Source organism: Mesitornis unicolor, unplaced genomic scaffold (assembly GCF_000695765.1).
Source record: "Mesitornis unicolor isolate BGI_N332 unplaced genomic scaffold, ASM69576v1 scaffold5859, whole genome shotgun sequence".
Lineage (NCBI taxonomy): Eukaryota > Metazoa > Chordata > Aves > Mesitornithiformes > Mesitornithidae > Mesitornis > Mesitornis unicolor.
The window spans coordinates 52,841-65,492 of NW_010208009.1; the positions used below are offsets into that span (position 1 = coordinate 52,841).

General features: G+C 36.7%; 1 protein-coding gene across 1 annotated transcript in view; it reads left to right on the forward strand.

Annotated features, from left to right (window-relative positions):
- The window catches only part of WDR72 (WD repeat domain 72), a 55,543-nt gene extending 44,279 nt beyond the window's left edge, over positions 1-11,264 (forward strand). Inside the window, exons 14-17 of the mRNA XM_010192339.1 lie at positions 5,006-5,823; positions 7,549-7,650; positions 9,324-9,396; positions 11,148-11,264. Of these exons, the coding sequence (XP_010190641.1) occupies positions 5,006-5,823; positions 7,549-7,650; positions 9,324-9,396; positions 11,148-11,264 (1,110 nt within the window). The remainder of the gene's footprint in view (positions 1-5,005; positions 5,824-7,548; positions 7,651-9,323; positions 9,397-11,147) is intronic.
- Positions 11,265-12,652: the final 1,388 nt, after the last annotated feature.

Sequence of the window (12,652 nt, forward strand, 5' to 3'; positions counted from 1 at the left end):
ACCATATTGAGAAGCTTCATAAAGAATATAAGATGCAGTGTTTTTAATGATTCCACGTTGGGTTTTCCTTAAAAATTCTTGTTTGAACGGGTGTAGTACATGCACATTGCTCAGAGGACGTCTTCATTGAATACACATGAGCAGACAGTAGGATGGTGGTATTTTACTGATTAAACTAGCAGATTTCTTTATATAAGTGTATTTAATAATGAACTAAATACTCTTTAAAAGAGGAAGTCTTGCTTATCTGACAGACTTTTATCACGTACTGAAGTGCGCTGTTGTATTGGCCCTGTATTAAAAGCCTACAGTGTAATGACTGTTAAAATAGAAAAGCATGTCTGCCAAAACCACTCAGAGCAATGAGAGAAAATCTCCCACCCCCAGAAAAAATCAGCAGCGGTGCAGCTTCCATTAATGAAAATCTGCTTTGACAATACTTTAATTAAGCTCGCCCACTCCTCCTGCAATCGAACTAAAATTTCTCCTAAAATAAGTTCAATTTCTGTGTAATACTTTCTTGAGCCTCAGTGGGCAGCAAGTAGTGGATGAAGGGAGGGAACTGATCTCTTCTGACTTGTTTAATGTTAACAGATCAAAATATACTCTCTAACAAGAGAAAGCTCAAAGGAACGCAAACCCCTTGAATATTACCTAATTAAAAACCTTACTGGCATCAGCAGAACAGCTCACGTTTATGCTTTATACAGGATGATTCATTCTGCAGCTACTGGGAACTTTGGGATCAATTTTCTGTTCATTTTTTTGTGTTATGTTTGGGATAAAGTGCGAGCACAATGGATAAAGAAGACCAAAAATCTGTAAGAAAGTCACATTTAGTACTTCAGGACTTGTTTCATGTAGTAGCTGATTCTACCCACTCTGTGAGAACTGAGCAATTTCCTTTCAGTGGTATCAGTGGCGTTAAAGTCTACTCTGAGTCTGGTTTGCCTTCTAAAAATCTACCATGTGATTTTGCCACTTTATTTCCTTTATGTAAAATGAATGTCAAGACCATTCTTGTCAAATCTGGTTTTAGCACAAAACTCACAATAGAATGCATCTGGTAAAGAAAGCTACTGTGTGGAAGAGACACATATATCTGAGAAGTATGGGAATCCCTGCCAGCTAATGGAAGTGTGTGTTTTAAGTGGAATAGCGTTCCTAGAATAAATTTGATCCCAGTGGAAAAAGACCTTTAGAGATGAGAAGGCAGCTAGGTAAAATAACACTTGAATTGTACTTGCCATGAAATTTTTATATGGTATATCTGTCAAATCTGTTAAAGGTAATGGCATGAATTGATGTGTTTGGGGGCCACGGTAAGGGTACCCCCCTGTCTCCCTCTTTTCAAGGACATGGGCAAATTTTTCCTTGGGTGCTACACTGGTTTAGGTAAAGATACATAAAGGGAGAAGCAAAGAGGTAGAACAACAGGCTTGTAAGTTGTAGAGCAGAAATTAATGCAGTGCTAGAAGAATTCAATTGCAGTGAGTGTGCCAAGTTTGTTGCCCCAGCTTTTGTCTTGTCCTGGCTCAAACATCTTCAGTGGCAAACGAGGGAGCTATTACAGAGCTGTTAGTTGCCATGTGTGGAATACAGCTTGCCATTCCAAAACCTACCTGAATCCTGCTTTTTCCTGGATGTAGAAGGCTTGTTCTGCTGTGGGTCAGTCAGAGATGATGCACAAGAGGTGCACAAGTCTCAGGATATAAATTTGGTCTGTAGCAAGGCTTCCTGCTTCTTTAAAACTCACAGGTGAAGGCCTCATCAAGAGCCTTATCAAGCAATGCAGATCTCTCCAGGCAGTAAAAATGGTGCAGTTTAAAAAAAGGAATGTTATCGGCACACAGATGGCTTTCTTTTGAACAAAGGATGCCTGGCCTCATTACTAAGCTATTCTGCTTCAAACACTGATCTGTTAATGCTAAAAAGAAAATAAAAATAGAACTAAAAAAGTGGACTGTTTTAGTTTGAGATTTGGAAATGTTTAAATTTAGGTCTAGTAGTCAATTATAGAAGCTTTTTGAGATACTTACTCATCAGTTTTTGTCGGGACTAGCCAATATTTTACCTGGCTAGTTTAAGATGCAGCTAGCACTAGATGGAGCTAGTTTGACTAGCACCATCAGGCTGATGATGCATGCATACACACAATTAAAAAGTGCTTCCTACTTCTCAGTTTCCAACAAAAATAAGTGGTAAGCTGTACTGTGACCAAAAAAAATGGTTTTAGCACTGAGCGTGACAATTTTTACACTTGATGAAAGCATGACTTTGCTTATTAATAGTTTTCTTTCTTGAATAATGTGCACCTCCTTCAGAGTAACTCCTTGTTTGATTTGTTGCTAGCGATGCATGAAAAAGAAGTGGTACATTCTGCTAATTTTCATATCTGAACTGCAGCAGGGGTCCTTAACACTTATACCTATTTTAGATTCATACACTAGAACAAATATCAGCCCTAAAAATCTGGATAAAATTACTGAAGCTGTAAAAGAGTTTGTAATAGCTTCCAGAAGATTTTTACAATAAATAGTGGGGAAAAAAAAGATCTTCCCAGTTTTTCAGCTAAATTATAAAAGCAGATGGAACATTGGTGGTCAGGAGAGACCTGTAAATAAGAAATCAGAAAGTTGGCCGTGTCAGAAATAAAATTCAAATGGAGCAGTGGTAAACTAGAAATGATGCCTTGAAGCTGTCTTTCAAAATGATGGTTATCCAAATCCACAGGTTACGTTCAGCAGATCATAGTGTGGTGGCCACTTAACTTGAAGACTTCAAGGAAGCCTCCTCTATTACTAAATTTATTTCTTTTTTTACATGACCATTTGAAAGTCACTGGGAGACCAGTAAGTCTTGAATGGCTTGATATTTGGCCATATATAAAGTACTATCCACTTGAGCAGCTTGGGTTTGAAAGGCAATCCTATGATAACTGAGTCTGAGTTGAGCAAAAATTGTCCGAAAAGGAGGAAAAAGGGATCTTTTAATTGCTGAAGCCTGTGTGTTGGTGACAGGGAGGCCTCAAAGTTCGACTGTGTGGTTCAGAGACCAGTCATGCTTTGTTACTGCTGTTGTTATTAGCCTATTTTTTGGTACAAGAGAGTTAGTAACAAGAGTTACTAAACTTTTAATATGTGCATTTGGAAAAAAAAAAGATGATGACAATATTTATCTGAATATAGTAGTTTTATTTTTGTTAAATACTTCTGGAACTTCAGGAGAGGCACGGTACAGAATGTAAATATCTGTTAATCTGATTTTCTATACCCATCATTAAATGCTATTCCCAGCGCTCTAGTTCATAGTTAGTTTTATGGGTTTCCTTCCATTTTCTGTCATCTTCTGTTACGGAGAATAGCTTGTTCGTATTTCCTAAATAGTGTTTTATGTCTAAAGCTTTAGATGTTCACCTTCATTCATTGGAATGAAATGCCTATGGCAGAGAGCTAAGATAACTTGGTAGATGCTTTTAGGATCAATGTCAATAAGCTTTCATATTGCCAGTATACATTTATTGTGACTTCACATGGTAGCATCACCAGGTGCCTCCACAGATTGTCATTGTCACAGTATTCTCTTTTGTTTGGATGGTGATTTTCGTCAAAGTTTCGAGATGTTAATCAACCAAATGTAAATGTACAGAACAGAAGCTGAAAATGGTGGGCCAAAGAATAATAGCTTCTATTAATGTCCAAGCTAGCTTGTGAATTCCAGTGTTTGCATTCCTTGGGGTTCACCCTATGTATTAGGAAACAGCATAATTAAAGATTAAAATAATCCCAGTGCTTAACTATAATGTATTATTTTTTAAAAAGGAAAAAGGAAAGGGATAACAAGAAAACCTGAACAAGCAGCTCTAATCTCTTATGACTCCCTATGGAAATCTTTAAATAAGATTATGTATTTAGAGTGCATCCTCATATGGTGGGAGCATCATTCTCTAAATAACAGAAAACTAAATTATACTATTACCCAAAACTAAATAGTCAAATAACTTATAGGTTAGAGAGTACTTCACCTCCACCTCTACCCCCACCCCCCCTGCCGGTGTTATTTGCAACTGCTATATTAAGGGTTTTTAAACAGCTAATCCTATAAAATCATAGTTTGTAATGTAAAAGGTGAGGAACGGTCTTGAAAAAGAAGAGTTAATTTACATTGTGTTCAAGTTAAAGCCAGCTGTTGCCCTGTTTGTTAACACTTGATGGCTTCTTTTAAGATTGACTATTTTCAGCAGAAACAGTGGAACTGAAATGATGCTCTGCAATGGCCTTTGAAGTTGGTGGGAGAAGTGTGGGGAGTTTTAGAAAGATCCAGGTTGGAAATAGGGTGGTGCAAGGTGAAGTCAGATGTTTACAAGCATTGCAGTAGCTCTCTGTACCCCTTTTTCTTGCAATTATTTTCACCTAAGGTAACTGATTCTGTAACTAGAGATCTAATTTTGTAAGTTCTTTATTGCTGCTGATGAAGTGTGTGTGACCTAACTCAGAACTGAGCAACTTTCAGACTGTGTTGCATGGTTTAAAATGGCTAAAATAGTATTTGTCTCAGATATATCCCAAATTGCTACAAGACATACAGATTCTCAAGGTTAGCAGGAATTTTGCAGCATTGTAGAATTTGTTTCCCTAGCTTTATTTATTTTCTTTAAAAAAAAAAAGCTCTATTCTTTAAAACTTTTTAAAAAGCCTTACAGCTTGAAATGAGATCTAGCAGAAGAAATACCAGCCTAGAGTTTTGGCAAAGATATGTGCAATCTACAGCATGGCTGTATATTTGAAGATGTTAGTAGGCCTGTATTATAGTATTTACATGCATGTGTATCTTGATCTATTTAGAAAAAAAATCCTTTTTCCTTAGTAAGAAGGGAATAAATATAGTTAAGTTTAATTTAATGGAGTTAATAAATTTGGTCTATTTTATGTGCAATTCTATGCTGCTATCTTGAAAATTACAATACTATGGATTTATGTTTTTACACTTAATATTTTTCTTTCAGTTAACTGATACCAGCCACATCCAACAGCCCTTTACTATTTTACCAGTTAAGACAAAATGGAACAATGCAAACTTTCATATTCTCTTATTTGATCTGGAAAAACTTGAAGAACTTCTGCTGGCATCTCAACTCAATGGATTAAAGTCAACGAATTCATTCCACAACGATGACACTCTAGAAAGAACCAAAAGTACTACTGAGAAAAGGGCACTGACATTAAAAAGAAATAAAACTGCTGGCTCCGTATCTCTGGTGGATGGACACGGAGATACTGTTTGTCCAGACCAAGTCTGTCGGGATAATAACGCAGCTAGGCCTGGAGAAGAAAGTGGTGGCATGAAAAGACAGAAAAAAATGAAGAGCTCAAGAAAGATTAGAATGCAGCCATCGGGAAACTTTGATGTGAACATCACCACTGATACAGCTAAACTGGTTTTGTCATGTCTCATACCATGGGGTGTAGATAAAGAAATAGATAATCTTTGTGTTCAACACTTGGATGTCTTGAGGCTTCAGTGTCCTGTTTCTTTTGGACTTGCGTCGAATGAGAACCACCTATCACTTATGTTGCCAGGATGGAAAGGTACTGATTGTGATGTGCTAGAGGAACACACAGTCATCAACTTGTTCTCAAAAAGAGTGCTTGATTTATCAAACAAGTACCTTGCTGTAACTGAAGGGCAAACTGGAAAGAAGGATGGAGCCGAGAATAATGTTTATGGAACAAAGGAATCGGAAACAGTGTTCTTATTTGGCAGAATAGCATTAATCAACAGGATAATTAACACATCTTCAGCAGTTACAGGTGACACTGAAAGGTAAGAACCTTTTCATTGTGAGTATTTTCTTCCTTTATAGTGGTTAAAGTGAAAAATACCAAACGGACGCCTTTCTTAAATATGGACTTTTGCAATAGAGTTTACATTCTTTCTCCAGATTTTTTTTAACAGGATGTTTTTTAAACAAAAGGAGATTGAAGTAAAGTTAAGAATATTTTCCTATTTAGCAGATGAGAGAGAAATTTTTTTCAAACAAAAAAAAAGCTCGAATTCTCCACCTTCACACCCTGTTTTTCCAGAGATTGCTCTTTTCCTCACAGTTTACACTAAGTAGAATAATGAGGTCTCTCCAGGCACATTTTGAGAAGTGCTTTAGCACATTTGTGCTATTTTAGCTTCCTCTCTCTATAGGCAGTATACTTCCTTTACCATGAAACCCTTGGCTCCAGAGATAAATAAAACATGAGAGACAAGAACAGTCTGTCCTAGTTACGCTTTCTAAAGTACAACCCCCCGGTAATAATGGCAGCTACTGGGAATGAATGCCTCATCAGCCCTTATGCTGTGAGCACCTTCCCAAATAACATTTACGTTACTCAAAACGGTTTTATTGACTAAATGCTTTTTCAGCATTAAAGGAAAAATAGCATGCTTGACGTTATTTGACCAAGCCAAATAGAGCATACTAATCAGGCAGTGAATGTTGGCCACAGACTTCTGTTGTTCAGCAAACCTACATTGGTCTGTATTTAGCATTGTAGTGACAATTAAATTCAGTGTTGGTGATGCTATGGTGCAGAGGCAGGAAGGAGGACAAAAACTATTGATCCTGATTCTGTAAATATCTGTGAATCTTCCATGATGTTCTAGGTGTTAAGCATATCTCAAGCTATGAAGCATCCTGCAGGACAGCCACGAGTTTCTCAATTACTTTTACTGCTAATCACATTCTCTACTGGTCCATATTCAACACAAGCTCTTATATGAAAGGTTATTTCCAGGATTCCAGCTTATACACAAATTCCTTTCCGCGCAAGAAAGGACTTTATGCTTGCGTTGTGTCTTGCAGTACTCTGTTGGAAAGATGCTGTGTTGGGCATCGTACCAGAATCAAATATCTTTTTCCCAGACATAGACATCCTGTCTTTGAAACGTATCTCCCCTAAAATTATAAGTGACAGTTGTTGCAAGAAAAAGTGCATGTTTTTTTATTTTTTCGTGAAAGCCATACTATATAATTTAGTTTTCTCCAGGAAATATAAAGCTAGAAAAGCTAACATCTCTTGTAGAAATAGGCAATTTTTGGTACAAAACGGAGGAAAAAATTGCTGTAAATTTTGGTTAGAGAAAAATTATTAATTTTATTCAAAGACTGAAATGTTTTATTTGGGGTTTGGACACAATTTGATTTGGATTGCTTCTTCCACAGCTGAATAGCATACCTATTTATAGCTGTCTTGCAACTAAGCTTTAGTTTGGTGCTGTCTGTGATGCTCGAACTTTAAAGGTCATCTATAATAAATTTTGAAACAATTGTAAAGTTCCTTCGTGTGAATGGTACTTGTCAGTATTTGCATAGATGTGAATGTTTCAATACCACGTTGTGGACAAAAGAATGCAAGTGACTTTTGAGGAGAAACTAACTTGGGGTTGATAGTAATAGATTACAGAGCACCTTCCTTAAAAAAAACCCAGACCTGCCTTCAGAGAGAAGTCTTTTGTAAATACGTTCAGGTTTTATTTAATAGTTTCGTATTCTTTTAGCCCACAGAAATCAGAATCTGTACATGACAAATGGCGAAATAGAGAAGCAATAACACCTTCATTCCCCAGTTTTTATGGAGAGCTACCAAGCAGTAAGTATATGTAGGAGTAGCAATATTAGCTTTTAAGTGTTATTTTCTTTGCATGTTTTTGTTGCTAAAATACATCATATAATGTCAATAATGAAAAAAAACTCTTTCCATTCTTTAGCTTCAAGCAAGTCCAGTTTGCAAATACCAAAACTGGGTTATTCTGTTCTGTGAATGTCACAAAAACATGTCAACAAAATGTTAAGTAATTCTAGAATCAAGCATATTTTTGCTGTAATGGCAAAACACTCAGCTGAGATTCTGAAGACGTTCTTTAGCAGCCTGAAAAACAGAAATGCAATAAGACAAACACTGTTGTCCCCCCTCCCCCAGTCTCCCTCATCACCGTTACGTGCCTGCCCAGTAATATATACAGCCCTTCAAGCAAACTGTTGCCTTAGTAATACAAGAGTCATCTTGACTGTTCAATAATGCCCTCAGAACTTTTGGCTTAGGGTGGCATAAACTAATCTCTTCATGTTAGTGTCCCACAGGCATCTTCATGAATCTCAGCTTTGCAAGCCAGTCTGTTTATTTTTACAGTATGCAATTAACCAAAGAATGTTTAAATGAAAACCTGAACAGAATATGGATGTTTGTCAGTGTAATTACCTAACAAATATAGTCTTCCTGTTATAGACTAAGTCTTGTATAGACTGGTGACACAAATTCAAGTAAAGTCTTGACCCTCTGCTATGTAAATAAGAATATTTCCATCTAAAATCAGTTTTTAGTGTCCCTTTCCTCCTCTGACTCTTATATGCACCATAACTGTAGAACTTGATGACAGCAGAAATGCCTGTTGGAAGAAAGAGATGGAACATAAAATCATGACAAGTATTGTGGCACTGTACCAGGAAAGTAACTATGTGAAATGTTAATGAACGTGTTTTTGCATAGGCTGTGTTACTGTTTTAAAGGTAAAGAAACACATATTCAAATAGTTTTAGAATTTATATAGTAAAATCTATAGTTAAGGAGTCCAAAGCAGAATGTATTCTCTATCTTTTGAAAACTGTAGAACAGCTCAAGTTGGAAGACACTTTGAAAGATTGTCTAGTCTAATCTGTTGTGGGAAAGCTGGATGAGAATAGGAAAGGAAAGCTAGATGAGATCAGCTAGCACCCTGTCCAATTGTACCTTGAAAATCTCCAGTGGTGGCGATTCCACCGCATCCCTGAGGAGGTTGTTCCAGTGATTCATTGTTCTCACTGTAAAAAAACCAAAAAATTGTCTTATATCAAGGTAAAACCTCTGCCTGTGCAACTTGTACCTATTGCCTTTTGTCCTCTCCATGTGGCTCCTTGTGGTGAGAGAGTCTCCATCCTCTTTGTAGCTGCTGTTTAAGTACTGGAATACTGAATGAGGTCCTCCCAAGCCTTCTTTTCTATAGGTTGAAATGGTCTAAGTCGTTCTATGATGGAAACATACTCTGTGAGATATCAGACTCCTTTCATACAAAAAAAAAGGTACTAATCAGATTTAGCATAAGAATAAATGTTCAAACAATTTATTGTCTGAACACTTCATGCGTTTTGCATCAGTTGAAAGCATATTCTAAGAAATTACGCTTTTTCAGATATGTTGCTGAAGTAGAAAGTTAAAAATGTTAAATATCTTTCTATCTGTGTGCTTCTATGAATATTGCCTGTTCATAAATGATGTATCTTGTTTTTCAGGTAAAAGTAAATATTCCCTAGACTTTGAGAGTGCTTCATTGCTGAAACTCGTTTGTTGTTGGAGTGACCAATCTATAAAGGTAGAAAATAGCCTGTGTCAGTTGTTGCGATGTAATGATTAAGTAACATTGGCTGTAATTTGGTATTTGGAATCTGTAATGTGACACAACAGTTGTGGATTTATGGGTAAATTATTACATGAATCGTGCCATTCACATCTGTGAAAACCACATTATTATTTCAGTATGACGTATGCTACTTGTGAAACTATTTTGCCTTAAAGAACACGTTTAGATATGGGAAAGTAACTGTCCTACTAATCTTTATTCTAGGTGATCTTGTTCATAGCATGTGTTTAAAGAAATGAGTTGCATGTTCTGTAACTACCAGATGTAACTTTACAAAAGACATTTTGTGCTTCAGGAAAATAGAGGCCAAAATAAGGGCAGTGTCATATACCGACATATTGTTAGAAAAGAAACAGAAAATGCCTTCTTAAAGGGATAAATAATTAATCCCAAGTCCTGCTTACACTTTTCAAGAATGACTTAGAGAAGTAAGTTATGGGTTCCCAGGTCAGATGAATCTCATGCCTATTGTTAGTGAAGAATCTGATGTCTTGAGAGATAAATTACTGCTGCTTGAGAGTAGACAGGTAACAGTGAAATAGTCTGAATAGTGAAATCTAAGGACCATTTTTCATCTTGAAAATATGCATTTAAATAAAGTTGTGTGGTTGCTTGAGTGAGCTAATATTCAGAAGTACAAAACTCTAGACAGTATATTATGACCATAAGGCATTTTACTCCAGAAAAGGGAAACACCCATTAAAAGTTCATTTTGTGATTTTACGATTAAAACTGAACACAACTCTGTGCTGCATTTCAAGTGCATAGAATATTTTCCACAGCTGAGATGGGCAGGAGTACCGCAGTAGTAGTCTCCTCTTCTACTAGACAGACAATAATGATTTCTGCAAATATTCACATTCAATTGAATACATCATTTTATCTTGAGCTTATCAGCTTTTATTATATCCCCACTGTCTGCACATCATCTTCTGTATTACTTCAGCACTCTTACTCCCTCACAAACTATCCCCCTTTCTATTACAATAAGATTTGTTTCGTTTTTTGAATCCTTTTAATTATAAAAAATTGAATATAGGACCTCGGTTTTGGTAGCTGCAGTTGTCATGTGAAATCCATATAATCTCTTGCTGACCTGGTCAGCCACTGAAACACTTTAGAGTTGTGCAGCTATGAAACTTTTACCTGTAGCATAACTGATTATGTGAGATCTATGTATTTATATTTTCCAATGAATTGAGTGACTGATCAGTTTTTACAATGATAATGGTCTTATCTACCACAGGAGGTACGTGTGCAGGAAGATAAGGCATGGAATAAGCTGCCTCATGTGTTTTTTTCATCTGAAAAGGCTTTACATTTAAGACACTGAAGTTGTCAAGTACTGCAATTACCACGCTATCCATGCTTCTCAAATTTTAACACTATTCAGCCATAGCTTTGTGGTTGCAATAAGCTTTGTTAACGTGCTTTGTAGTACATACTTTGGGTTCTTTGCAGCCAAACTGCTGTAAACGTTTTAGCATCCAAAATAATTTGGCAATAGGTGTGGGTATTCAGCAACCAGTAATTTCTACAAAACTATAGTTTTTATTGATACCAGGGCTTTGTTAAATGTTTCTTTATACAAACACAGATTTGTGGCCAATTTATTAGTCCTGAGCAGCCTGATTTAGCACTCATGTACATTTACCCAGAATATCACTAGTTATCCTCCCTTTAAAAACTTTTGTTATCTTCAGTGGACTCTCAGCCATGACCCAAAGGACTTGCCACTTATTGATTCCTTATCTCCTTATGGTCCTGTAACAGATTCTGTGCAAATAAGGAAACTGAAGAAACCTGCTGCGAATGATTGATTAGGGGTCTACTGACTTGTTCATGTTGAAGGGCTGAGGGAGGTCTTTTTCTGTCTTAAACTTTAAAAATGTTTATATTTTAAAAATATTTTTCTCACCGAGCGCCCATCGGTCTATGGGGCTTCAGCAGTTTGCCTTTCTGTTACATACATCAGAGTTGAGGCTCTGTGGTGTGACACATGTGTCTAGAAATAACTGAGCTTTATCAGATTCGTTATTAATGCCTTCACGATCAGTAGGAGTCATACACCTGTTCCTCCTGGTTCTGAACTACCTGGACATGAGTGACTTCTAACCTTGAAATAGTCCTGTTGTATAGTCCCAAGTCATAAGACCTTGTGAGAACTTAAAAGTGTTAATTCAGGTGCATAATCAGAAACAGTTTTATACGGCTTCAGCATATGACATTTAGGTCCTGATTTGGAAGTTCTGAATTGTTCTGTACAAGAAAACTTGTATCCTCTATTATCAGCTCACTACTTAGCATGGTCTCCCCTTAAGAAAACCGTTGATGCCACATTTAGATCTGACATAATGATCTGCATGAAGAATGTGGTTGCTTTAGTTTCCCTCTTTCATCAGTGGAAAAAGATAGACAGTATAGAGGGACTGCTGAGATTTTAGGAGGAGTGAAAAATCTCAGGACTTTCTCATCTCTCTCTATTGATTCCTGCAGTGCATTTGTATATTTTTTTTTCCACTTCAGTTACTTCATTTCCATTAATATCTAAAATAAGGCGAAATGAAGCTGAGATACATTGCAAAGGAATTTACTTTCAAAGCACAGATCACTTCATGTTAAGACCACTGCAGAGAGAAGTACTCGTAAACTAGTACCTTCTTTACTGATGCCCGAGTTTACAGTAACTTCTCTAGCAAGCTCTGAATGCATTTGTTTTTACAGCATTTGATGCTAACTGAAGCCAACTGACTTCAGTATAAGTGCTGCCCAATGTGACTGTGTTATGGAGGCAACTGGGAGGCAGTTTCTGCAAGGCTCAGCCCTGTAGAGGTTATGGCTTGAGCAATAACCAGGAGTGTGATGTCCATTGACTTCTCTTTAGACCCACTCACGATAAAAAGAATAGTAATTGATAAAGTATAGAAAGGAGAGACAACGTAACTTAGCATAGATGAACCAGTACAGCTTGCCTCAACTTCTGTTCACGTGTATTTTTGGATTGTTTTCTAGTATTGCTGTTGCATAGTCAATTATCTTTCATTCCTTTATCTGTATTTATAGTTGGACATACGCTATTTATACTTAAGCATAGAAAAAACAATTTCACAATCCCAACTAAAAAGCAGCTAGCATTTACAACAGTGGTTACAATGATGAAATGAAATATATATATATATGAAATGTAACAAGGGAAAGTGCAGAGTCC